This window comes from Accipiter gentilis, chromosome 3 (assembly GCF_929443795.1).
Source record: "Accipiter gentilis chromosome 3, bAccGen1.1, whole genome shotgun sequence".
Taxonomy (NCBI): Eukaryota; Metazoa; Chordata; class Aves; order Accipitriformes; family Accipitridae; genus Astur; species Astur gentilis.
The window spans coordinates 38,793,935-38,821,697 of record NC_064882.1 but is presented as its reverse complement, the minus strand read 5'-3'; the positions used below and the strand labels follow the sequence as shown (position 1 = coordinate 38,821,697).

At 37.2% G+C, this 27,763-nt stretch overlaps 1 protein-coding gene across 4 annotated transcripts in view; it reads left to right on the top strand.

Annotated features, from left to right (window-relative positions):
• The window catches only part of FAM193A (family with sequence similarity 193 member A), an 80,978-nt gene that overhangs the window by 51,008 nt on the left and 2,207 nt on the right, over positions 1-27,763 (top strand). For 3 of the 4 annotated variants that reach the window (XM_049793144.1, XM_049793151.1, XM_049793159.1), the window contains 13 exons: positions 3,066-3,143; positions 4,749-4,861; positions 5,022-5,264; positions 7,224-7,377; positions 7,491-7,670; positions 10,724-10,975; positions 13,379-13,577; positions 14,851-15,123; positions 15,468-15,750; positions 17,969-18,155; positions 20,017-20,247; positions 22,093-22,933; positions 25,807-25,888. In XM_049793144.1, the coding sequence (XP_049649101.1) occupies positions 3,066-3,143; positions 4,749-4,861; positions 5,022-5,264; positions 7,224-7,377; positions 7,491-7,670; positions 10,724-10,975; positions 13,379-13,577; positions 14,851-15,123; positions 15,468-15,750; positions 17,969-18,155; positions 20,017-20,247; positions 22,093-22,933; positions 25,807-25,888 (3,116 nt within the window). The remainder of the gene's footprint in view (positions 1-3,065; positions 3,144-4,748; positions 4,862-5,021; positions 5,265-7,223; positions 7,378-7,490; positions 7,671-10,723; positions 10,976-13,378; positions 13,578-14,850; positions 15,124-15,467; positions 15,751-17,968; positions 18,156-20,016; positions 20,248-22,092; positions 22,934-25,806; positions 25,889-27,763) is intronic. The other variant, XM_049793143.1, reaches the window with a different exon arrangement.

Genomic DNA, 27,763 nt, shown 5'->3' with positions numbered 1-27,763 from the left:
ATATTTTTGTCAACCAGGTAGAAATCAGAAAGCCTGGCTACTATGGAAACTGTGGATATTAACAGTGAATGCATGTTCATTATTTGCTGCCTCTTGGCTTATCAAAATTGTGAGGTTTTATTGCTAGTATATCAAAGGTTAGAATGCAGACCATCACAGAGGACTTACGAATGGTCCTCATTTATCTACTGTGGAACTATGTGCAAAAGTTTGGACAGGGCATCAGCAAGGTAATTAATGGACCCTCCCACTATGTTATGTTATGTTAATTGTTCTTGGGGGAAAAAAGTGAATAGCTTTTGTAAGCAATAGAAATATACTTTATTTTTTTCTTTAAGGCTGCGTAGGACAGCTGTGTCATGCACAGACATGTAACTTAATACCACATGTGTATCCTGTAATAAAACTTAGAATAAGGATCCGTTCATAACAGCGCTGATATCACATGTTAAAATCTGAGGAAGATGTTTAGGGTATCTGGAAAACAGGAGAGCTTAAATTTGGTAAGAAAAACAGGATCTGGAGGTATAGGCTGCATAGATTTAGACTACTTTTAACTCAGGGGTTCCTAAATATCTGGATCTTTTCCATAAGTAATGGCTAGATAGTCATATGTACTTTGTGTGAAAGTGTTACCTTTTTTTTATTGCTGGCTCCCACAGAAGAAAGGAATATAGGAATGCCTTTGCCCAGCTCCACAGGAGCCCAGGGAGAGCTTCTTGCTTGTCTTTCCATATTCGTGTGTGACTTTTTTTTTCTTTTTACAGTTCTGGTCAACTTCATAGAAAAAACAGTATCGTACAGGCATAATTGTTTTTTTATCTTTATGGTGGCTGTGTAAATAATTTAAACACTATTTTTCAGTGCTGAGAGTTTGTGATAAGAGGAATCATTTTATTATTTCTAGTGAAACAGGCTAGGAACATAGATTAGATTTACAGGTGGCATTTGGGATGCTCAGATGTTCTATTTACATGTGATACAGAGTTTAAAATTTGGAAGCAAGTAACCTGTGATGTATGTATGAATGTCAGAGTTCTCACAGGTGATGTAGTGGTATGTGTCAGTTCTGACCAAACTGCTGGCTTTGTTTGCATGATGAAATGTATTTCAGAATGGAAAAATACTTGTTCACCTGCCTGTCTCACTTTACCATGTCTCCATCTGATGGATCTCAAATACTTCTTAGTGTCAAATAAACAGGGAGGAAGGAAGAGGGTGGTAGTGGACCTCTTCTCCATTGGGCAGCAGTGGTACCATATTCATTGCAGATGTGCAAGGTTGAAGTGTAAATTTTCCTTTCTGATAGCATTTGAATTTATCTCGCACTCCCTAGCAGAATTCTTAGGCATGAATCATGTGGTTTGTATTTGCTCTGCTGAAATAAATATTCATTGGGGAAAAGAAAGAAGGGAGAGAAGTGATTTCCTATTATTTATGGAAATAATAACTTAAGAAACTAGCAGACATGGGGTATTGGAAAGGCTGTGAAGTTGGAAGTAGGAAAATTTTAGCTTCAGCCCCTGTTCCCATTAATACTCAAGAGTACCAAGACTTAAACCATGCTGCTTTCTCTGACAGTTTCTTGGCAGGCTTGAGTAGGCAGCTCCCAGTTAATGCACTGGCTGTTTTAAACGTCGTTCTTCGGCATTGAAGTCTTCTCTTATAATGTATAGTGAATGTAGGTGCCTGTCTCTGATGGTGAGGATTCAGCTAGGTGCCAGGGCACCTAAACCGGTTAGTGTTGCTGTGTTTTAAATATAGCTCAAAGGTTCTCAGAAGCTGATAGTCTAGCCAGGATGAAATTTCCAATGTTGTTGGCCCTAGGCTCTGCAGTACCTTTTAGTGTGTCTAAGAAATGGTACCAATGGGTCAAGAATATTCCATGCATGCTCTTCTTTTAAAAAAACACGTATGCACATGATAAACTCATTTTTTTGGTGTTAATGTAACCTCACTGGAGCAAGGGAAATCAAAATCCACAGTAGTAATTAGAATTGCGTGATGCAGATTGTTTCAGAAATTCATTAGGCAAAACTGTACCACTTCATACTGTTTCAAATCCCCAGCTTAGAATTTCATTTTCCCAAGTTAAATAATGATAATAGCAATAATACACTTAGGTTAATAGTAAGACTTTAAACTTTTGATCAAGAATGAATTTCTGGAGGCATGCTTTTGAAGAAAATAAAAAAGATTGCTAGTGGTATAACCTACTGAACTTTGCTCACTAACATATCTTTATGAAGCGATTTGTTACATTCTATAAGGTGGTAGATATTTTTATTAATTTGGTAAATCAAAAAAAGAACTGTAAAAGATAACCTAGATAGTTGTTTTTCCTCACTAATGAAGTAGTGCTCTTAAAACGTTGTAATGTACAACAGGAGAAGTTTTGTTCTTGCATTTTGCTGTGTTCAAATTCATGGAAGCTTTTGTGTTATGTCAGAATGAATTTATTTACTAAATCAGAAAAATATCATTTGTGTACAAAAAGTTACAGGCTCTATGTACATTTATGGTGATGTGATTCAGGGACGAGTAATTGTATAAAATATTTTTCTAGCCTTAGATAAATCATGGGCATGAAATACATTGAGGAATAAAAGTGGTAAATAGTGTTAGTCTAGGTTACTACTTCTAATTTTTTTTGACTCTTTGGCTGGTTAGTTCCACATGTGGTACATCAGAATTTGCACTTCAGCCTCTGTTAAGGCCTTGCTGAAAGTCTTGTATCTCTAGATTTTAATGAATTTTAGTGGATCTGAGATGTTGAGGATTTAATGCCAATTACATTTTATTGAAAATGCTATGAAAATACTTAATGAAAAGAAATATTAACGTAAGGAATAATAGTGGAATAATCTGACTGAAAAATAGTGTAAATGAATATAAAATCTTATGTTTAAGTGATTAAAATCAAATGATTAGCAAATAAAATACACTTCATATTGACTTTCAAAATAGTATAGACAGGCTAGGTTTAATGAAACTGATAGACCAATTGACAACAGTGTAGGTTTTCTATGATTAAATCAATGAGTTTTCCTTAAATTCTGTTTTAGATGGCAATGAAAACAAAACAACGCATGCTAAAGGAAGACTGGGAATTTTTTAAACAGAGGCGTTTTATTGAAGAGCAGGTAGGATTTTTTTTTATACCATACTAAGTTATACTAATGCTTCATCTATATTTGTACGATGCAAACATATGAGTGTAGTATATTGTACTAGTCCTATGTGATCTGATTCTGCAACTATGCCAGGCATGAAATTTGGTCAGCTAAAATAGAGAAAAGCAAGATTCAAGAAGAGTATGTAATAGTATGTCATCTCAGTTACTACAAGGTAAAAACTTAAGCACCACAGTCTTAGAATTGAATACCAGGTGTTAAAGTTCTTTACACAATAAAAGGGGAAATTTTGATGCCTTAGAGTGGGATCTAAAACAGCCAATACATTGAGTGTGGAGCTGCCTTGGTGTACATGGTAGGGAATATTGTGTTTAAGAGTTTAACAAATCCACTTGTGTGTGCAGAGCTGGGGAGCGTGAGCCACGGTAGCAGGGCAGATGATTGCATCTGTTAGTATTCTGGAGATGGCTCCTACACATGTTGTGTGGGGAAAAGGCTGAGCAGAACTACTTACCTTTTTTTAAGCTATAGCCAGAGAGGGGCCAGTAGAAGTTCCTATCTTATTATAAAACTGTCTGCTGTTTAAGATACGGTACTCTGTTCTATAGCCTAGAAGTGTTCAAGTATGTATCATGTGGTCCATAAGAGTACAGTGTGACTTGGCTAGAGTCAAGACTGGATGGGGAACCTCTCCCTTCCTGTACCACTGTGCAAAAAGAAATGCTAGTCATGAGCCAGAGAAAGAGAGCATATGACAGTATGTTTTGGTAAACCTAAGCTTAAATTAGCAATGTCCCAAAGCAGTCATCAGTAAGTATTTTTTCCTATAAGGAACATAAGCCTGTCTTAACCATGTCTTTAGAACATCTGGTATACAGGGCTCCTCAGAGGACTTGAGGAAGAATCCTCTTTTTCATTGATCCTAATTGGGCTTAAGTGAGCTCTAAGCCCATGGCTGCTTTGGTCAGGATGAGGTCTGGGCATCTATAGAAGTGGAAGCTTAGGCACATCCTTGTTTAACTTAAGATTTGTAGGTTTCTAATGAAATTAGGTGCTTTCAGGTTTAGGCCTCAGCCAGGTGGAGGTTATTTAGATTGTATTTTTTCACTAATGCAGTCAAGTCCTGTTTTGGGCAGCTATTTCATTCCCTGAATCTATCCCATTGTGGCTACAGAATTAGTCCTAATTCTTTTTTGCAAGCTAAGGGTGAGTTTGCATTCTCTCTATATTTGTCAGCAGTGTCCTTTTCTGTGTACCATGAAACAAGACAAGAACTGCTCAAGTTCAGGGTCTGTCAGCAGAAATACCATGCAAGATGCATGTACAAATGAATCAAGGAGCTGTACTTGGCCACTTTAATGTTTCATAGGAGAAACACCTTTCTTTGAAGAGTTTCAGTGTCAAATGTTTGTTGTTTGTGACTTTGAACTTCTTTGGTTTTTAACTCATGATTAAAACACCACTTGCATGAAATTATTCTGAACCATTCTGCTTTTAAAATATTTTGCCCAAAGAACCCTTTTTGATTATGTAATTTGTTAATCATGATGTGCCATTGAATTGTTAATGGAAAAACTTGCACTACTAAAACACTGCCTTTATAATTTACTTCAGCTTAATAACAAGAAAGCACTAGCTGGGGAGAACAACTTCACAGACACAATGAGACACATGCTGTCATCACGTTTGAGCATGCCTGACTGTCCCAACTGTAATTATAGAAGAAGGTGAGCTGATTTTTTTTTTTTTAATGTGAAATCGTAATATATCATTAATTTCTTGTTCAAGGAAAAAGGAAATACATTATTGGAACAAAGAGTGTGGTTACTTTAAATGAATGCTACTTAAACAAGTTCCTAAAAATCTGTAATCTTAATTCTTGAACAGATGTACTTGTGATGACTGCAGCCTTTCACACATTTTAACATGTGGCATCATGGATTCTCCAATAACGGATGATATCCACATTAATCAGTTACCACTACAAATTGATTCTGCTCCGGATTATCTATCTGAGATCCGCCCACCCAGTATGTCTTCAGCAAGTTCAGGATCAGGTTCCAGCTCGCCCATTACCATTCAGCAACACCCCAGACTGATCCTCGCAGATAATGGCTCTGCACCAACTTTGTAAGTTCTTTTTCTTTGTTTTAAAATTTTGTAGTGAATTGAACTTAAGCAGGTGAGTTGCATTGGCTGACTGTCATTATGTAATGCCTTTTTTGCCTTAGAAAATTATTTAATAATGGTACTGTATTCAGCAGACCACAACTCCAGCATTATATGTTGTGCAAACATAAATTAAAACAAACCCCCCCCCAAAACCCCCAAACCCCAAACAAACTTGTGAAATTCTTAAAAATTTTTGAAGATGTTGACTTAACACTATTGCTAGAAGTGTATATTGTATGTACTTTCCTGCTTTGCGATTACAAGGACGTTAGATACTGATCTACTTTAGAGCATCATTTTAAAATGGCCTGTTTTCTTAGAATGAGCAAGGAAATCGGTGATCTATTCTTTGAGGGTTGGTCATTTCATATGAATCAGTTTCATGCCAAAAAAGCCTTTATTAGGCTTTTAGGGTTGTTGAGGTTGTGTTAACTTGAGTCTTGCATCAAAGTTTATTGTCCCTATCAGAAGTATGTGCCACCCTCTTTCTTTAATTCAGATCACAATGACCATCAGATTTGAGGCATTAGTCTAATGGTAGACTTGTGCTCCTTCCGTAATTCTGAAGGATTAAAACTGCTTGGTAGGCTGGCTTCTGTACATGTTTATGGTACAGCTAACCAGCAGTCTTCTCTGTCATGTGATATTCTAAAGGAACTTTTTAAAAAACCCAACTTCAGTACTGGTGGGAACACAATGAAACACCTGTTGTCAGTACAGTCAAGGAAATTGGTGTTAGCATATGGTGTAATGAACAAGGATGATGCAGATTTGTGGGATGTTTCTGATGAATATCAGTTCACTAAGTTCACTTTGCTTTAAACATTTACCTTTGCATCTACTATTATCAATGGTTTAATCTTCCATAACAGGACTTTAGTTTCTGAACCCATTTGGGGAGTGCTTTAAAACAGATTATGTGGTGGTATGTTTAGCTACATATTCTTAAATGTGTGGTTTGCGATTTCTGTGAACTCTCATTAGTTCTGGCATTGAAATATCTAAAATTGTTCAGTTTATCTCTTCAGAAGCTAGTTTAGTTGAATCCAAGTATTATTTATTCTAAGAAGCCTATTTTTAGGGAAATACCACTGCTCCTTGGGGAAGGGCCATTTTATGTCTCATATCTGCTGTGTTTTAGTTCCTCGTTGCACATTTGAAATATGCTTAATGATGCCATCACATAATTAAATTTTGGTGCAGTATTTCATGGAATGCAAAAAGATAATGTGCACACTTTAGGAGCTCTTCTAGGAGCTCTGGATTGCTGTAGAAACATGAACTAACCAATCTTGACAACACTTCCTTGGAGCGGGTAATTAAACTTGCATGTTCTTTTACTAGCTCTCTGCGTGGAAAATATTTCCATTAAGTATTTTAGAGCAGATTCTGAAAAGCACGTAGATGTGGGGTTGTCTAGGAACTGATTGCTGTTGAGAAATTTAAGAGTTATGGTGATGTGTTCAATGTTCCCTACTTACTGGTTTGACATTTAATGTATGGAAAAACTTTAATTTTATATTGTACTTTTTCCACTTCACACTTTCTGTAAAGGAAGTCATCGGCATAAGGCTTTTTTCATCCAATTAAAGGTCATCCATATCCTGTCATTATTAATTTCGTAGATTCTTGGTCAGAAAACAGTGGTGGAAAAATATATTACACAGAAATAGAGAATCTTATTTTCAATCCAGTTTGTCGTGCAGGCATGCAACTGCTGTATGGCAGGTTGCTTGATTTTACTTGCTTGAGAAAATAAGTTCAGTTAAACAACTTGAAAGACAATCCTTTGACTCCTAATTGGAACATTTATACAAGGGATGCCCTCAACTTGATTTCATTTTGGTGTTCTACCTAATTTCACAATAACCAAGGTTACTAAGCACTGTGACTTATCTAAGCCTTTTTTCCCCTCAGTGGTAGTGATGATGAAGATGTTGCACCATTATCAGCAAAATTTGCTGATATCTACCCACTGAATAATTATGACGATGCAGAGGTTGTAGCCAACATGAATGGAATTCACAGTGAGCTAAATGGTGGAGGTGAAAACATGGCATTGAAAGACGAGGTACAGCATTTACACTATCATTTTTCTGGCATATCTCTTTCTGGCAGTTGGATGTGCTCACTGGAGAAAGGCCTGTCCCTTCACCCCTATGTTAATGAGTTAATGTTGTCCAGTCTCCTCAGGTGAGCAGTACTAGCAGCAGTTCCTCAGAAGCAGATGATGAAGAAGTGGATGGGGAGAGCAGTGGTGAACCACCAGGGACTCAAAAGGAGGAAATGCCTTTAGGAAAAAGGGCATTAAGGAAAGATGAAGCAAAAATGGATAGTCCACCACCTTCTTACCCCAGTCAGCAGGTATAGTAATCTAAAAGCAACCCTTTTAGTAAATTAATTTTTGAAATGTGGATGCTCAAATGATAATGTATTTATATCTTCAATTAAATATTTAACTTCTAATATGTTAAGTTTTCAGTAGGTAGATATGATACCAAAAATATTTTTGAGCTCATTGTATATTGTCATGGCTAATATTTTCCTTTTGTCAAAACCTGAAATATGTTAGTTACATTGAAGGTGGCTTCAGTAAGAGGAGAAAAAAAATTATTCTTGCCTGTATGAATTAGAAACAGAAACTAAAAAGCATTTCTACTTTGAAGTTTGAGTTTGGTCTTTGTTAAATATTAATGCTATTTGAAATTAATTGTGGTGGGGGGAAATAATGTGAATTCTTACTTAACAAGCACTTTTTAATATTATATCTGAAGACTAACTTCCCCTGATGAAGCTCTGTGCAGTTAAATCATTGCATGACTTATGGCATGGGTCTTGGGGTGTTTCGCTCTTTTTAATATATTTTTTTTTAATGGTTTAAGGTTATTAAGCTCTTTACTGTAAGGTCACCAGACCACCCAGAGAATCATGTCTAGAGTATCTGCTCAGCAGGTGTTTGGTTTAACCTGAGCACCAAAGCAAAGCATCCAATGGACTTATCTTTGGGATTGTGTGGCTTTTAATCTGAGTTACCCTGCAACTACAACACAGGATTGCTGCATTGAGAGGGAACCTACCAGTCGCTTTTATTGCTTATTGTACAAAAGAATCCACATAGGAGGGGACACCTTTCAGACCTTAGATGACAGTCAGGTGGGAACTCCCATTAGATATTCCCCTATTGTTAGGATGTTTGTAAGGCCTTCCACTGGAAGTATTTTCTCATGTGTTAAGTATACTAAGAGTATTAAGCTACTTTTCTTTCAGCGAGTATGCTGCCATGTTTTACTCTGGCTGACCAATGGCATAATACTTTTATGGGCTGAGACTGCTGTCAAACTAGTTTGAAACTGGTGAACAGATTCAGCATTTGTTGTGGAAAATCAAATGAGATTATGTAAGTCTGCTTGCCTTAGGGAAGCAAACTAAAAATGCAAGATAAAAAGGCAGATTTAACCTTCTTTTTTGTTTTCTTTGAGGAAGAAGAATTTTCTCAGAATTATTCTGAGGAACTCATAATGTCTTCCTTTTTTTAGCCTGAGTTTTTAATCAGAGATGAGTATCTACCTTATAACACTGCATTCAAGTGACTGATTTCACTGGTACATGTCATGTGCATTTCCGATTTTTTGGCATTATCTGTTGGGGTTGCTCATTTACGCAGTATCTTTATTTCTCTTTGGATTCCTTTTCATACTCAGTACCCAAAGGTTTGTCAGAATTGGATTTTGAATCTTGCCATACTGTTTGACTTTTTTTTCCCATTTACATTTGTTAGTAGAATAGTATTGGTCTCTTCATGATACAATTTTTTTTGAGAAAGTTATTTTTTCTTTATACACCTAATTAATTCAATAATTGTATTTGGTTTATGAAATCTTTGGTAGTTAAAATATACCTTTTGTCAAAGGCTGTAATTCTTTTTTGTGATAATGAAGAGTTATTTGTTTCTGAGAGGAGGGTGTGTTTAAGAAGAATACCACCTGTCAATTCTTTTCTAGAAAGCTAAGCTAGCTAATGTTGCTTTTTGGAAAAATGCGTACTGCCACATTGCTGGGAAAAGTAGCAAATGGGAGGTGTTCCTGGTATTACTTGTAAAATTATCTTCCAGTGAAATGTCAGGTGGCAGTGGCAGGAAAAAGTACTGAGCTGAGAGAGGGAAATAGAGCTGCTCTTGCCTGGGCTGTTTTTCTTCCAAAGTCTTGAATCCTTTTGAGACAACAGAGGCTAATGATACCTTGAGATCAGTAAAAGGTTCTCATAAGGCATGGATTTCTCATGGTTGATGCGATTATAAAATTTTTTGTGAGAAATGTCTGCTTCACACGATCACAGAACAGTTGAGTTTGGAAAGGACATCTGCAGATAGTTTAGTCCAGCTCTCCTGCTCAAAGCCATGTCATCTAGAGAAGGTTGGTCAGCACTGTGTCCAGTTGGGTGTTGAGTATCCCCAAGGATGGAGGCTCCAGAACTGCTGTGGATAACGCGTTCCTGTGTTCAACCACTCTCACAAATGCTTTAAGTGGAATTTCCTGTATTTCAGTCTGTGCCAGTTTTCTCTCGTCCTTTCATGGGATACCACTGAGAGGAGTCTGGCTCTGTCCTCTTTACTCTTCCTCCTCCCTGCCCAGCCAGGGAACGCACACTAATAAGATCCCCCTGAGTCTTCTGTCTCGAGGCTGAACAGTCCTAGGTGTCTCAGCCTCTCCTTGTATGACAGATGCTCCAAGACCTAAATCATCTTTGTGGTCCTTCACTGGACTCACAGCAGTATGTCCATCTCTGTAGTACTGGGGAGCCTAGAACTGGACCCGGCACTCCAGGTGTGTCTCGCTAGTGCTGAGCAGAGTGGAAAGATCACCTCCCTTGATGTGTTGGCAGTGGTCTGCCTGATGCAGCTCAGGACTACTTTCAACTTCATCAGCTAATCGACCCTTATTACTGCTTTCTACACATACTCTTTTTCCATGTGCTTGGAAAATTGTGGAAAATAATAATCCAATTTGAATTTTCATACTGGAGTAATTAATTGCCTAGTAATAATCAAATGCTGTCAAGGTTCCTATTCCTGTCTCTTCTTGATTATTTGCATCAGTATCTCGCTTGTTGTCACTGATTGTGAACACTAAATGTCTATGTAGTATGAAATGCTGTCAGTTTTTAGGCCGTTCTTTTCTTAACTAAGATAAAGACCTTCCACTAGTGCTTTTAGTTCACTACAAGGTTTTTTCCATTGGTATTAGATGAAAGAATTTTGTGGGTGCTCTGACAATATTAATTGATGTATGCAAAATGAAATAATATTAATGATTACTAAGAAAAAAGGATGGGGGAAGTAGCTGATTTTAGTGTCTGTCAGGTAGATTAAACTTTATTATTATTGTGGTTTTTTTGTTTTAATTTTTATTTTTTTACAGGCTGACCAAGGTCCAAATGCTTGTGAATGTCATGTTTGCAAACAAGAAGCCTCAGGCCTAACAGCCTCTGCACTTGCAACTGGACGCCTGCCTGCCAGCCACCAGTTTATGAATCCTGAAAAACCTGCACATCCTGCACTTCATCTTTATCCTCACATTCATGGACATATACCATTGCATACAATTCCTCATCTGCCTCGTCCACTTATCCATCCCACTTTGTATACAGCTTCTCCCTTCACACACAATAAGGTAAGCCTGACTGAGGAGATGGATGCATTCTCACCCTAGGAAAAATACTGTTACACAGTCATGCCAGTTTATACAGGTGTATCAATGAAACCACGAAAGTTGCTTTAAATTGTCTCTTTATTGTAGTCCGTTTGGAGGGAATAGAGAGGGGTAGGGAGCAGGACAGATTCAGACCTGGTAGAATATTCATACAGCAGGGGTAAGGGTAGCTTTTGTCAGGAAGACTGATAATTTTCTTACTATGGTTAGAAAGCACATGGAGTCAAATGAGTATTGAATGGTGGAAACAGTGATGGGACTTTAGTCAGTGTAATAGGACTAATTAAATCTTCATTTCATTTATATTAAAGGTCAAAATTTAATATTCCATTTTGGAAATAATATCCTGAGGTTTCTAGTACAAAACCCTAGTAATTTTTTTTTTTTTGAGAAAATTGAGGCATATGAGTCTATTTGTAATGGGGGTTTTTGTAGGTTCTGCAAAATTCTTTTGACCCAAAACTTGTAATAAGCAAGAGAAAGATGTGGAACAAGGACTGGGACCACGTGACATCTTTTCAGAAGTATGAGTCAAAAGCAAGAATTATTATTAATGTGGTGTTGCTTCACGTAGCATTTAAATCAGCTGAACTGTGGGTGCTGCTGAAAGGGGCAAAGACTTTGTCATTAGGTACATATTCCTGTCGTCTCCCTTTGGTCTGGTCCAGTGATCCTGTTATTGCAAGAAGAGTAGATTAGTTCACTATGATGAGTATTCCTTACTCTTACCGTCCTTCTTAACATCCACTTTGTTTTTTCGTCTTACTGGTGTCCCTTCCTTATCTATGTTGCAGTGCACCAGTTCGGTAACTGCACTGTGCTAGCCTGCCATTTCTCAACACCCCACTGCCATTCTTCTGAAACCCCTTATTGTTGTACCCTACCTTTTGCCATCCTTCCAGAGCTCTTTTTACATATGGCAGTCCACTCAGGCTCCCATCCATCTACTCAAGCTCCCATCCCTGATGTCTGCTGTCTTTTCTTTCAGAAGACCTTTGTGTAGTGGAACATCTGCAGCGCACTGTCGAGGCTGCACCAGAAGCCCCACGCAGAGTAGCAGGCTGCTAGCACTAAGTGGCTTTGTAATGCAGGCCAGATCTATTAGCTCTGGCACAGCACCTGAACCAGCTGGGCTCCATGTATTTATGTGGTGCTGGAGCTGGAAAGACATATGTGGAAGCTGAAGCTTTAGGGACCTTTTGCCTTTGAAGAGCCAGCTGAATGTAGCAGAGCTGGTGGTAAATGAGCTAATAAGCCCTGTTGGATCAGGCTTGGTCTATCATAGATAGGCTGTTCTGCCCTGTGAAGTGTTTCTTTGTACCCATGTATATGAGTTTTCTTTAATGCAGGGAATTCCAGCCTCTCCCACCTTCACCATTAGTCACACAATGAAAATCCTTCTATATAGAAAAAGGAGACTGGGTGTGTAAGTATTTTGTTTGGCCATGAGTGTTCAGACTTTCATGTCTGAAATGTCATTGGACTCAGCTGATATTTTTAATATCTATATCTACTTCTGTGTAGCTTTTCATTGCATCAAATCTAGTGCAAAAATAGAACAAACTCACTCTTCCCTGGCTTTTTTAAACGTGACAGTAATTGAATATAATGCTTGCATTGCACGAGGTCTGTGGGAGAAAGTTACTTTCTAGAATGTGAATAAACAATTTCAGCCAGAAGAAATGTGGTGAGCCAGAACAACTTGCCTCTATAAAACAAGAAAAACTGTGTGTTCCCTTTTTCCCCCCCCTCCTAGTTGCTTCTTAAAATAAAAGTGTGTATTCCTTCCTTGTTAAGTTTTAAGTCAGGAGCCTGTTAATACTTGGAGATTAAAAAAGCAGAAGAATATAATCAACTTTAAAATGTTGTTTTCAAATAACAAGTGTTTTATTTCTTTTTCTGCTGTGCTTATTTTCAATCCTGAGGTGTTTGTAATCCCTTTATCACAGTTGTCTTATGTGGTAATGATTATCATGTCACAGAGGATTGGTTTTGGCAGCTTGGGCTTTGAAAGGTAGTAATTCCTAACAAGTTCTACATTTATACAAATACTGTTTTTAATTAAAAATGAGGCCCTAGCAATATATATTAACCCACGTATTTTTAGAGAATGCTTTTTTGTATTTATCAGTTAGCTGAATCTAAAAGCAATGTTTGTCATTACAAAATATATACAGACAATCTATGTAATGTATTATCTGCACTAAAAATCAACAAACCAGTCTTTTTATCATTCTGAGAAATACTTATTATGCTTTTTAGAATGCCTTTCACAATTGAAACACTATGATTTGAATATTGCTGTTGGAGTGACTGTGTAAGCAAACAGAATATTAATGAGGAAAATACTCTTTATTTTTGTAGGCATTACCACCAGCTCCAGTTCAGAATCATACAAACAAGCATCAAGTATTCAATGCATCTCTCCAAGATCATATTTACCCAAGCTGTTTTGGGAGCACTCCAGATTGGAATAGTTCTAAATTTATAAGTCTTTGGGGATCAGAGATGATGAATGACAAGAACTGGAATCCTGCTACATTTTTGCCTGATACGATTCCTGGTGAGGGTTTGTTACTACTTCACACTGACTAGTTAAAAGCCTTATGTTTTGAAATGGAGTGTGGCACTTTTTTCCAGGAATGGTAGGTTTCATCATCATGGTTTTAGAAGATGAGATTCTGGCAGAGATTTGCTGCCATTTCTACTCCAGTGGGGCTGAAAATTGAAAAATAAATTCTTATGTATTGGGGAGAGGATGCTGAAGGCAAAAGAACAGCATGCTATTTTTCCCCTACAGTCTCATTGTAGAGGTATTTTTGTCTTCAGAAGTTTAGGGTTGCAAAGAAATGGGAATTAAGGGGAAACTTAAATAATTTTTGGTTTTCTGCCACAAAGGCATGCTCTTTTTCTACAGGGTTGTAAGAGCATGGGTAACATGGTACTACATCCTACTTCTTAAAATGTGCAGAGATAACTGCATTGTCATACAAAAAGACAGAGGCATAAATCCAGCAAAAGATTACTTTAAGCCAGGAAGTCTTTGGAAATACTAATGGTTACAGTGAAAGAGAATAGAAGAGGAACAACAGCAGAGAGAGATCTTTCTATTCACATAATAGCAAATATTAAAATGCCTTTTTTATTTGATTTGACTTGTATGAAAAAGGAAGCTTGGTTTTGTATGTTGGCTTTTTTCAGACTGATGTGCTGCTAACCTGTGTCAAGATAGTACAGGGATATTTAAAAGGGAAAGGCATTAAAAGTTTCCCCAGTTGGACAGCTCATCTATTTACAAATGTAGTTAGGGTAGCTGTATCCAACAGATGACTCGTGGCAAGCTTGTGTTGAAGGTCCGTCACAAAGGTGTTACTGTAGTTAGCTGGAATTTCCATTAAGTAAAGATAAGATTGATGATGTTACATTGATAGAAGGATATGTTGTTCCTGCTTATAATTGTTGCATGGCTAACCTGGACTTCAGATATTGAAGCTTATATACTTAGCATGTAAAATGGTGTCCAATTTTAATTTTTAAATTATAAATGTATAAAGTATCTGTAGCATCTTTGCTACTTGTTAACACACATTTAGTAGGGTTCTAAAAATTTGAGGTTTGTGACTTCTGCTCTGAGACTTCTTGGCACTTTTTGTTACAGCTATATTTGCAGGGGAAGGAGGGGGAAAGGAGGATCACTTCACTAATCCTACCAAGCCAACACTAACAACATATCCTTGTTTCTCTGCATCTAAATTACTGAATCTTTAATTCTAAATGCCATAGAGACAATTCTGTAATTCTGTGATTCTTAGTAACTATGTGTGTTTCAATTGAAGGGAGTGATATATTAGCACCAGCACTCTCAGAAATAAGACCCGAAGCACTTCCTACTACATCTAGCAATGAAGCAACAACAGTTATTGACAGCAAAGAGAAAAAAAATGCTGCAAAGAAGAAATGTCTGTACAATTTCCAGGATGCCTTTATGGAAGCTAATAAAGTTGTCATGGCAACCTCTTCTGCCACTTCTTCTGTCTCCTGCACAGCAACTACAGTGCAGTCAAGCAGCAACCAATTCAAAGTATCATCCAAGAGACCTTCGTCGATAGGTAAGGATTTGTAATTCATGTACAGCTTAGTAACTGACTCATGTACATTTAGCAAACCATAGAGATTTGTATGTGTTTATTTTAGTAATATTATGTATCTTGATGATTTTCTTTAATTGCTGTTTTTCTTACTCTTGAGTTACAGTCTCTGTCCTCCTGGATTAAAGAACTTTGTAAAAGACCTTGATGTTAGGTTTTGGAACTGGTAATGGAAAGATGTTAAAATACTGCTGTTTTTTACAGAATCTGAAAACATCCAGCACTTTGTGTGGTTGCTTGGGTAGTTAATGGAGACTTATTAATTATTTTTAATTGTAAGTCGCTTCTTTTTTTCCCCAATTTAGGTGAAGTGTTCCACAATATTAATAAAGAGGACCATAGACATTCTGCACCAGTTGCACCACGAAATAGTCCTACCAGTTTAGCATCCCTTCCTTCGCTGTCTCCTGCTGCACTCTCTCCAGCCTCTACACCACATCTTCCAAATCTTGCTGCTCCTTCTTTCCCCAAAGCTGCTGCAACAGCCCCTGGATTTGTGGATCCTCATTCAGGTCTTTGTCCTACTACAGTTGCACCTCCTACTTCAACCACAGACAGCTCTGTAAGTGCCCCACCAAGTGTCTGCAGGTAAGTTTGTGGTTGTTATTGTTGTTCTTTTTTACAATAGAAGGGGAATTAAAATACAGATACCTCTTCTCCTTTGCCAATGTTTGTAGTGTAAAAGAAGAGCTGTCTGTGTGTTCTGCAAATGAGACTGAGTTTAGATACTTAATATGCAACTTGGTGTGAGACTTTACAAATATGATTTCCATTGCAGAATCTAGTTCCTGAGTTTAGAGGCTTAAAAACAAATGTTTTCTGACTTTTAGAAATATCACCTGGGATAAATAAGTCAAGCTCTATTATTTCTTACTCTGTCTTGCTGGTGGTGATTGCTGCTGCTGAGACACAAACCTGTTGTATAATGTATCTGTCTTCTGTCATTTCAGCATTATATGGCAAGCAGGAATGAAAAGCTGTGAAAACTTAAGGAGTCTGTAGACAGATTTAGCTCAAACTATAAAAAGGTTTTGAAACTTGCTACATAGTAACACATTTTCCTGACTACACTTAAGACTTCTTAGGTATCAGTCCCACCATTTATACAGTGGTTGTAGTGTGGAAGGATGTTCTTATTTCTGAAGGTTTTCAAAGGTCTTGGAGGTTGGGAGGAGTTGGCTTCTGGTAGTGTTAAGTATTGTGGCAGACTGACAATCGTGCCAACTCTTCGATATGTCTGAAGAGTGCAGGCATAACAGAAAAGCAGTTGAGTCATTACTCAGTGTTCTGACCTGCAGGGCTGTGGTCATGGTTGCTATGCATGTAGTCTGCTGGCTACTGCAGTAGTTTTCAAAAGATGATGTGATATTTAGGCAGAGTTAGTTAACTGCATACCTAAAGTGCTTCTAAAAATGCCCTTATTTCTGTTATCAACGGGTTTTATTGATGATGTGACAAAAGAATTAACTGTTCTTTCCTGCTCAAGAAACTATTTGCAGTTTTGGAAAGAAACTCTCTTACCTAGTGCAGAGAGAGAATTGAATATAGGATATTTAATGCGATAGAAATCCAACTTTATTATCATCTCCAGGTGCTAACATGACACAGTAATTTTAGTTCGTAAGGAATGAACTGGAAGAGAACCTAGAAACAATTACTGCAGTCTCTATGAATCAGTAATGTGCTATAATGGGGAAAAAGTGCTTTATGCTCTAGTCTTTCAATCTAGTGACTGAGCGACAGAACTACCGAAGCCTTGATTTCTATGGAATTGTGTCTGTTACCCCTAGCGTGTGCTATCCCAGTGTGCTGCTGGGCACTGTAATGCTGACTCTCAACAGACAAGAAACAGTGATGCAAGGGCTGCTCAAACTGACTAGTCAGAATGTTTGCACTGACTGGCAGTATTTCCTGTTCAGCAGTTCTGCATGCCTTTTCCATAACTGAGATACTGAAGTTGAACAATTTTTCATTCTGTCCTGGTAACTAATTCTTGAGAAACTTATTGGTAGGGAGTGGAGGGGAGTAAGATTAGAAAAAAGATTCACATATATTTTGCAGATAAGACAGATTATGGCTTTCTACCATAAGAATGAAGAACTACTAATCCTAGATGAGTGGATTTTCTTTTAAATACTTTTGAAGCAAGATCACATCAGTTTTAGAAGAACTGGACAGTAGATGTGTTGGGCACACAGTTATGCAGAGCTCTGGAGGGAATAAACAGCTATGTACATGCTTATTGAAGAGACATGCTAGTATTTCCCCTTGAAAATAAAGGTGCAAACAGGGTAATGGGAACATTTTGGTTTTATCTGACCCTGAATTTTTTCTTAAAGTCAAAAGGTTGCAAATCTATCTAAAACCAGGGGATTTTAGAAATAAGTTGAGTACTTTGCAACTGCACAGCTCTCTTCAACTCACAAGTGATGAGATGGGCAGCAGTTTCAAAACCGTTCCATTTAAAAAAGGTAAATCACTACTTCTGAAACCATTTTATCTGTTTAAAGCCAGGAAGAACAGTTCCAAAACTCATTCTCTAGGCTGCTCTTTCAATGAGTCACTAAATGAGGTTTTATAAATCAATTTCTCTTGTATCATCTTATCTTGCTGTTTGGTTTTGAGCATCTCCATTTGCAAGCTACTAGCTGAAGGCTTTAGGATTTGATGCATCACTGGTGGCTGATTTCCCAGTTTGAGAGTCATTGTTCCCAGTAGATGTACATAGAACTGTATATGTTCCTTTTCAAATACCTTATTTACTATAATCTAGAGTTTTTATAAGCTTTTTCTTAATTTAACATAGTGATCCTGATTGTGAGGGCCATCGCTGTGAGAACAGTAACACGTATGATCATCAACAGTATGATGGAGAGGAGAGCCAAGATGAAGACAGCTGTTCAGAGCACAGCTCCAGTACCTCAACATCCACAAATCAGAAGGAAGGAAAATACTGTGACTGCTGTTACTGTGAGTTCTTCGGCCATGGAGGAGTAAGTTGTTGGATTTTAAATTGCTTTTATTTGCTTTTTTGTCACTTACTCATCATTGATTGCATGTGATTTATCAGACTGCAACTAAGGGAGTGGCACTGGAGCTCACTCAAGAGAAAGAGTAGAAGGAGCATGGTTAGAAAGTAATTTTCCTCTTTGAAACGAAGGTCTGAAACAAACTTTTCCAGCTGAAAGCAGTTCAGTAAAAATGACTGAAATATTTAGGACGCAACTGACTTGGATAATAGATACCATGTTTGACTGAAACTGCAAAGAGGGGCATTGAGCCATGCTAATAACTTTACAAAATTCATGCACTCATCTGTAGTAGTGTGATTATAAATGAAGTGATGAGTTTGAGTAAAAGTACACTTAAAATAGGATACTTTTAAAATGTTTGTGGCAATTTATGAGCCATTCTCCCATCTGTAAAAACAGCAATCCTCAAAGTATTCACTTGAACTTTCTTTTTTCTTTTTTTCCTTTTTTAAAAAATAAACTATTCTTATGTAGAACTTAGGCAGTGTAAGTTTAAATTATACTTTTACCAAAGGAAAACCCAAACTGCATTTTCCCTGTTTTCAGTATTACAGACAATTTTATTTACTGGTGCATTTTGATAGGCACTGACTTGTATTAGTACTTAAAGGGTATTTTGAAGAAATTCTGGATTTCTAAAGCACAAGGGTTATATAAAATCTTTTCCCTTATGTTCTTTATTTGAATACTTAACACTTTGTTTGAAGCATCCTGAAGTTAACTTCATACATGTCTAGTGAAGTCTTGTAATCATATCTTTTCATTTGCATGAATGAAATTCTAAAAGCTGTTAAGTTGCCACATTAAATTTTTTCTTAACTTAAAATTTCATTTTACTGCTGGCCTCATTTGTAAATCTGTGTATAGTCTGGTTTAATAATCAGCTAGCTAGTAGAATTTGAGTGTCTGGCATTTTTTTTCCTATTTGACATACATGGCCAATAAACAGCTTCTATTTGATCAGATGTAGTTTCATCTTAGAGTTTGAAGTGAATTAAAAGCCCCTGCCCTGTGGCTGGAAGGGGCAGAGAGGGGATCCCATTTCTCATCGCATGTTCCCACCATGTCCATGATTGATCTGTCTTTGATAGGTATCTGACTGCACAGTAAGTTATTCATTTTGCTGAAGTGGCAGAGCGCTACAGGATTTTCAAGTTAATGGGCTTTGTCTTGCTCGTTTAATGAGTTGAACTGGTGTAGCTCCAAACAGATGGGCACCAGATTTGGTGCAGGAGGGGAGAGGGTAAGGCAGCAGGAGGGGAGGAGGAATGAGAAGTTGAGAGGCAGGAGCAGTGGATGGGAACAGAGATATGAAACATGATGCAAGGATTCAACTTGCAGCAGTGTTACCAAGTTACTGATGCGACCCTGCTGGAGGTACGCTGGTATGCCAGGTCATCAAGCCTTCACAGTTACAGCCCAGAGGCCCATGTAGCCTAAACTCTGAAACAGACTTCATAGAAAATGCAAACAGCAGCAAATGTCTGCTCCTTTCAAATTTTCTAATGTGGTATACCGATCACAAGAGAATACAGAGATCTTCCTTCTTGCTTTTAAAGGTATTTGTTGTCTTGTGCATTCCTCCACAAGATCAGTCATTCTTTCAGTTGGAAAATACAGTTCACAAGCTTAGCACCAAGTCTGACAGGTCCGTTGCCTGTTAAACACAACGTCAGGTATGCATACAAACAATAAGGAGTCTGATATTCAGGTTTGGACTTTCCAAGTTATTTGAAGGTTTCTACAATTTCAAACCCTCAAAGGTCTTAGGTCAGTGAAATTTTTGTATTTATTCACTAAACTTTTGTCTCATGTCCTTCAGCCTCCAGCTGCACCAACCAGTAGAAATTATGCAGAGATGCGAGAAAAGCTTCGTTTACGTCTAACAAAAAGGAAAGAGGAACAGCCGAAGAAACCAGATCAGATCTCTGAAAGGGAAAGTGTTGTTGACCATCGAAAGGTGGAAGACTTGCTACAATTTATAAACAGCTCTGAAACCAAACCAGTAAGCAGTTCTCGAGCAGCCAAGCGAGCCAGACATAAGCAAAGAAAGGTAAGACATAAAAGTATGTTTATCCTAGACCTTATGTTTTTGAATCTGTGTGCTCTCTGTAAGTATACCACTGTATACTGACTTTATAATAAAAGTGTAATTGTTTTCTTTGTAGTTTGTGGTACACTGCCTGTTTGTATATACACAGCTGGCTTACCTGTTCGGATATTGCCTGAGGAATTATATAGTAGACTGGGAAGATTCCTCACAATGTCGTTGTCTTGTGTTTTGTTGCAAGTCAGCTTTATATTGGAATTTTCCACACTTTAGAAAGCTATTTCTAAGTGTCAGAAATGTTAAGAATTTGATTGTTTTGTAGAATTGACATTTAAAAGTGTGGAGGGAGTTAGAAAACTAGTGTTTCTGTACTGCGATAATGGTTATGATAAACTATCTCTGTAGGAAGCCAGGAGACATAAGGTCAGTGCTTTTATGAGAGAGGAAAAGTTGAGAATTTATATTTTTAGAATGATTGCACTGGGGACCTTGCTGTCCTGATTGAAAGAGGTTAAGTTCTGGGCCACATGATGACATGAAGGACTATCCCAAGCTGGAGTGAAGTGGCAAGCTGGAAAGAGGGGGCAGGGAAGAAAAAATTACAAGTTGCTTTCAAATGAAAATTGGCAAAAACATTTCTAAAAAAACTCCAATGTATAACACTGAAATTATTTTTTGAAAACAGTATTTGCTGAGGTAATAGAGGAAATATATATATTATATAAGTTGTACAAGCAGGAAATTTACTTTTCTTACTGCAATTCAAGTATCAGCCTTAGGTATGAAGTTCAAGGCTCAATGAGATTGGTTGCTGAATGTTTCTGAACGCTTATAAGCATGTTGTGTGACCGCACTGTAAATATTTCTTGTTTGTGGATTTCCTTGCTGGCACAAATTCTGTGCTCTTTAAATGCTTCCATGGTTTGGAAGACCTGATGTTCACAAGTTATATTCTTTATGTTCATGTTGTAGCACTATTTAGCAACTTGAGGGCTTAGTGAGTTAGTTATAAATAAAATTCAATTTGCAAAATTAACTTTGCTCTTGCAATGCAGTTGGAGCATAAGCAGTGGACGAGTCTCCTAGGGTATTTTGCATGACTTCTATAACTGTGAAAAAGTAATCCCATACAGGCACTTCTAAATGTGCAAGAAAATAAATAAATGTGATTGTTCTCAGTTCATGATTTTCTTTATTTTTTGCTAATAATGCAAGATCAATGGTGCACAGCAAAGTTTTAGGCATTTGCAATAATGGCTGAAAAAAATCCCTTGTGTCTTTGTTTCATGTGGTTAACGAACTTATCGCTGACAGCAGAAAACTTTACCATGCTTACTATTTTTGACAACTTTTAATGTAACTTTATGTGTTTGGTGTTTTGCTGTAAAATGTTTTTAATGATTGCTTTTCCTAATGTTCATGAACACTGAAACAAAGCAACTCTGCTACTGTAGCAAGAGAACAGGTAAATGATACAACATGATGCAAACTTGAGTTACCTTAGTAGTACATGCAGTTGTTGAGAATGAAGCTGAATGTTTTGTTTTCAGCAGGTTTTTGTTCAGCAGATTGTAGAAAACTTTGATACGGAGTTAGGCTTAGCAGTAGCGAAGAGAAGATCGACAGCTGGCATTAACAGTCAAATACGTTACAGAAACATAGAAATATAGAAAGGATTTCAAGATACTTTAAAGGGTAGCTTTTGTACAAATAGCTATTTGCTTGCTGTGCGGACTTCTGGATTAAGTATGTTTGTATGTTAACAACCTAGGATTTATAACGTAGAGAAAAGTAGTAATAATTTCCAAAACACTTGTCACTTTCAATAAGCCTATTGTTATTTTGTAGCTTGAAGAAAAAGCTCGACTTGAAGCAGAAGCCAGGGAGAGGGAGCATCACCAGTTGCTTGAGGAACAGAGGCGGCGTGAGGAAGAAGAAGAGAGGCTGAAACAAGAATTACAACGGCTTCAAGAACTTCAGCAGTTGCGGGCTGTAAAGAAAAAGAAGAAAGAACGAACAAGTAAAGACTGTCAGAAGGTGGACATGCTTACTCGAAACTGCCAGGCAGTGAAGGAATCTGTCCCAAACGCACCTGAAGACATTCAGAATGGTACACTTGAGCAATCAGAAAAGATAGAAACCTCCTCCGGTTCACTGTCAGGACATGTGAATCATACAGAACAGAGGCCGGTTTCAGAGACAGGCTGTGAACTGTCCAATCCTGTAAACACTAGAGACTCAAAGCTGCTTTATCAGAAAGAGGGGAGTGTAAAGCAGCATGAGCCCCTCTCTTTTCTGCTTGATATTATGCATCAACATAAAGAAGGAAACAGCAAACAGAAACTAAAGCAGATAAACAAACCGTGTGCTGAACAAGTGAAAAAGCCTGTTGAATCCCCCAAAGCAGCTGAAATTCAGACTAAAACCAGAAACCAAACAGAATCCAAAGCAAAAGCAGCAGAGCTCCCAACACTTGCAGAACCTAAAAAAGAGGAAAAGAAATTAAACAATAACAACAAAAAACAGTTAAACCATGTAAAGGAAGAGAAGGCACCTGTAACAAGTGAATCCCCTTCACCAAGCGATCAGCAACAAAATAATAAGCTAATACTTGCAGATTCTCCTCAACCAAAAGGCAAGAACAAGAAAAACAAGAAGAAAAAAGGGGACAAAGTCAACAATTCCATTGGTAAGTGTATAAGAAAGTTGAAGAAATCAGGTTGTTTTTTATTGTTACCATGTAAGTTCAGAAATTTGAAATCTTTATCTTCAGTCATTCCTGCCAATGTAGATTAGAGAAACAGAAAAACCGATGTCAGGGAAACTCAAGTCACTGTAATGATAACAATTAGGAGATGCATAGAGCTTTAGTAAAGAGGTGTAGGATGCTTTAAAGAATGAATAAACTGGCATATGCTGCTGGTTTTGTTATGTGGGTTTTGTCAGTTGAGAAAACCAGTCTCTTCTGTAAAGCCTATCTTGCTTAAAATAAATATTTAAAATAATTCAATAGTATGCCGAAATCCATTTTGAACTTCTTTAAAAGCAAGGTTGTTTCTCATACAGCATTAAGAGTATAGTCTAAAGTTGGTCTTACTCTTTGAGCAAGGAAAGTAAGGGGATTCTGCAGCCAAAGAGTGATCACTTATGCATAAAAATGCATTTTCTCAGTGGAAATAATTCCTTTCATATATTAATTACATTAACAGGTAAGCAAATACAAAAACTAATTTACTGGTTTTTATTTGCCAGGGTGAAAACTTACAGTGGGAAGTTAATGACTTAATGACTTGATAATATTGAGTGTTTTCTCCACATAAATGTTAGTTTGTGCTAGTAAACAGATCTTTTAGTTTATCTGGTAGAAAAAATAAAACCATAGAAGATTGAGTTGACTCAAACAAGTTGCACTTGCATAATTTTCTTCCCAATATATTTTTTGTGTTCCTGAAAACATCTGACAGCTAATACCACAGCTGAGAAGCTCATGCAGTGCTAGCTGGTTGGCTTTGTCAGCACACTAATCAAACTGCCATTCTTGGGCACCAGTTTATTCCTGCACATGCTTGGTCCATGCTGGGACTGCCAGTTGGGATGGCAGTTTTGCGGTGTGCACATCTGTCTGCTCAGAGCACCTGGTCATTCCCCTGGGATCTCCTGGTAGCTGAGTGGTAACGGTGCATAGATGAAATGTCCATTCACCCACTGTTTCACAATGCTTATGTTACTAAATTCTTAGTTGTCGCAAGTGCTAGGTATAGAGCCCGACTTTGGTTTTATGGTTTCATGCTTAGGCTGAGTCAGCCCTCCAGTCTGTCTTTTTAACTCTTCTTATGTTCAGTGTTTCCATTCCATGTCAATCAAGCAGCGATACAGCATTGAACCCTTTTCTCTGATACCTTAGTTCTTGTGCATACTGTGTTGTGTGTTTAGGTTTGGGGGTCTTTTAATTTACTGAGAAGAATGTACTCCAGTCAATGGAGCAAGACAAAACTCTAGAATTAGGAGCAGAAAGAGAAGACTAGAGAAACCATTTGAAGACATTTGAAAGAGAAGCTATTGAAGGGGGGTGGTGGTGGAGGATGTTTACTACAGGAGAACGCAGGTAGCTTCCTGCATCTTCTCCTTCTCCCTGCCCCTCACCATTGTTTTCTGCTGCTTAAATCAAGAAGGGTTACAATTTCTGAAAACTGATTATTAAATGTGAAAAAACATAAGGACTTGTTTCTGAATTTATAAAGAGATAATTGTACTGCTTTCTGAAGAGTTGGTACTGGATCACTACTTTGAGTAGTTCTGACTTCAAAACTACAGGAAAGATACTGCAATATACAATTTTTCACTTAGTTGTAATTTCTTAAAGACATAGGTTTGATGTACCAAATTAGCGAAGGCACAAAAAATGAACTAAGGAAAAAAAAAATAGAAGTAGTGTAATTGAAAGAACATGAAAAGAGTAACAGTTTGTTGTTTTTTTTTTTTTAACTGAGTTTTAAAATGAAGTGATAAGGCAGTGAACATTACTGCTTTTGGTGTGATGTCTGTTTCTTGAAGAAATGAATTCTGGCAGAGTATTTTAACTCCTTGTTATGAAGAAGCTGAAGAAGAGTAGGGGTATAGGGAAGCCCTCTGTTTATAGGGCTTTCTGGTTCTTCAGAAGTAAATTGCATGGCAAAGATGTGCAACCTTTAAACTACCAGGAATGCCTTTAGAAAAGAGTTGTTTGCTCTCATAATCTCAAGGATTCTAGCGTCCTGATGTGTACTAGGTGGTTTTGGTTAGTTTGTCTCACCCTTTTTGGAATGTGTTCTGAAGCTGCTTCAGAAATGAGATTGGAGTATATATGTATAGGAAGATGCTCAAATTGTTTTTTGCAAAAATTTATGCTTTCCTGCACATATTTTTAAGTACAAAAGAGAACCGTACACTGAGACAGTATAATATACCAACAGACTTTAAAGAGTCTTTGTTGCTATAGCTGAGGCCTGAATTTAGGCCATATTAAACTATGTTAAAAGAAGTCTTAAAAAAAATTCCTGATTGTAGGTAGCATGAGTTCAGACTCTTGCAGGCACAGCCTGATGATCATGTCCCAGGGGGAGTACAGCAGCTCTACAAACCCAGAATTCTTAAAGTATTTTTCTTTATAAATACCATTTTAAAAATGTTTCTAAAGCTGCCTTTTCTGTAGTAAGGCCAACAAATTTCAGACTGTTGAATGCTGTTCATTAGCTATCTGATTCGTTGTACAATTTGACCATTCTCACGTGTAGTCCGGGTTTATTGCAGCTTTTGCAACCCATGCAATCAGTAAATTTATTGTTGATTCATCTCTCCCTTGTTCCCAGTGTAACTCCTTGAAGGCTGAGCAGAGATACTAGTATAGGGTTTTTAAGGTGTTTTTTTAATTATAAGTTTGTATTAATTCAGCCTAAACATGAATAATCAATAGCCTACAAAGTTCAGGCAGTTCTCCAAAAAACACCTTTCATGCAGCTTCTTCCTTTCTCCTTCTTCCCTCCCCATGGAATCTAACATAGTGTCATCCTTTTTCCTTTCTAGATGATGTGTTTCTACCCAAAGACATTGATCTAGATAGCGTGGAAATGGATGAAACAGAGCGAGAAGTGGAGTATTTTAAAAGGTAAAGTGCCATAATCCCTACGTATAAAGCTGCTGTGCTTCCTCCCATATGCTGTGTTTTTTAAAAAAAAAAAAAAAAAAAAAATCGCACCAACCCACAACTTAATAACTAACTCCTAGCAGAAAAGCCTGTGTTGTACTGTGTTGTAACATAGCAAATCCTGTTACAGCTGACGTTCTCAATACTATAACAATCACCAAAGCTGTAGATCTATGGGCACAGATCGTAGCTGAGTAGCACAAATACAGAAATGAGTGCCAGAATCATCTATGTGTCCCCCAGGTTCTCATCAATGTTTTCAGAATATCCTCAGTTACCATTTTTTTCTATAAGCAAAGTTTGCATGAATATTTGTTTTATCCACACTGACCAAACACTTATTAGTGTTTAAAAAAAAAAAAAATAAAAAAAATTCTATGTTAGGTGTTAATTGTTGAACAAATAAAACTATCTTTTAAATTCCAGAGCAGATACTTCAAAAAGGGTTGTTCATGAGGTTTTCTTCCTTGTTTATAGGAGCTATTAGTTTGGAATTTTATACTGTACATGAAGTAGAGATGGTATAACTGTGGGATATTAGCTTATGCAAATCATAAAGAGGGGATGTTTATGCTAGTGCAGTGACAGTAAAAGAATAATATGAACCTGTGCTTGTGAAACACTTTTCTGTGCATTTTGGTTGCTTTAGGGATTTACACATCACATTAGTTACATTTAAATTCCTCAAATATGAGCAGACAGCTCATGTTTAAATAATGTAGCACATGTTCTTCCATAATACTGAAATCTACTCAAGTTTGTTCTTCAATGGTGGCTGGGTGTGCTAGTTTCCCATGAATACATCTAGTAAGGCTTTCCTGACGATAGCCAAATCTGAAGTGTTACAAGCAAATCAGTTTCCTGCAGTTGAATAATTTAGGAATTAACAGTAGTATTTCATGAAACAACTAAAGCCATTTGTTTAAAGGGTAGGGGTTTTTAAGAAAGGGCTTTCAGTATGGATTTCAAGTTCTTTTCTAAATTTATATAGTTTTCATAGTCTGTGTGCCTGGGATGCAATGTATGTCTGGGTCTTGCAAAGGACAGAGTACAACTGCTTCTCTGTGCTGCTTATTATTACTATACAAAATACATATGTCTGTGATGATTTATGGAGTTACTCTATTCTTAACAATTATTTTTGAGTGATGCAAATTAAAGGGTTTTTTTTAAATCAGAGTGTAGGTTTTATAGGTGAAATGTGGCATATATTAGAAAGTGCTAGTGTTGGTGTAGCATGAGGCTTTGTTACGGGTTTCATGGTATATTCCTAGTTTCATTCAAGTTCGCAGTATCTGTAAAAATAAAATAAAAAAGTTCTTTTCACCAATTCCTTACTCTCAATAGGATGAATGAAGTAGTGTCTTATATTTGTAGAAGTGCACCTGAAATTTGGAGATAAACTTGTCAAACGTGATTCCAAATGAAGAATTAACACTTTTAACTGTACTGTTTTGTAATTGGTTCAGTAACTGGTGTAATCTACTCCTGTACTGTCATCTGTTCGCAAGTGTGTGTAACTGTCCAATTTTTTTATGTATACCTGTCTGAAAAGCCCTGATAGCTGCCGTTCTTGGGGAGAAAACCAGCTACTTAATGCAGTGAAGGCACCTTTAATGCATATGTTTTCTGTCACTTGATAATTTCCAACATAATACTTAGAAGGCTAGCAACATTGCTTGTTTTAGTAACCCTCCATAGCAATGAGCTGCACAGGCCTACTGAATTCATACTTTTTACTGATAGTTAATTTGTCATCTTTCCTTCTTGCTTTGTAGTGGCGTAATAGATGCATGCTTTAATTATACCCTGACTTTGGAATTAATTTTGCAAGCT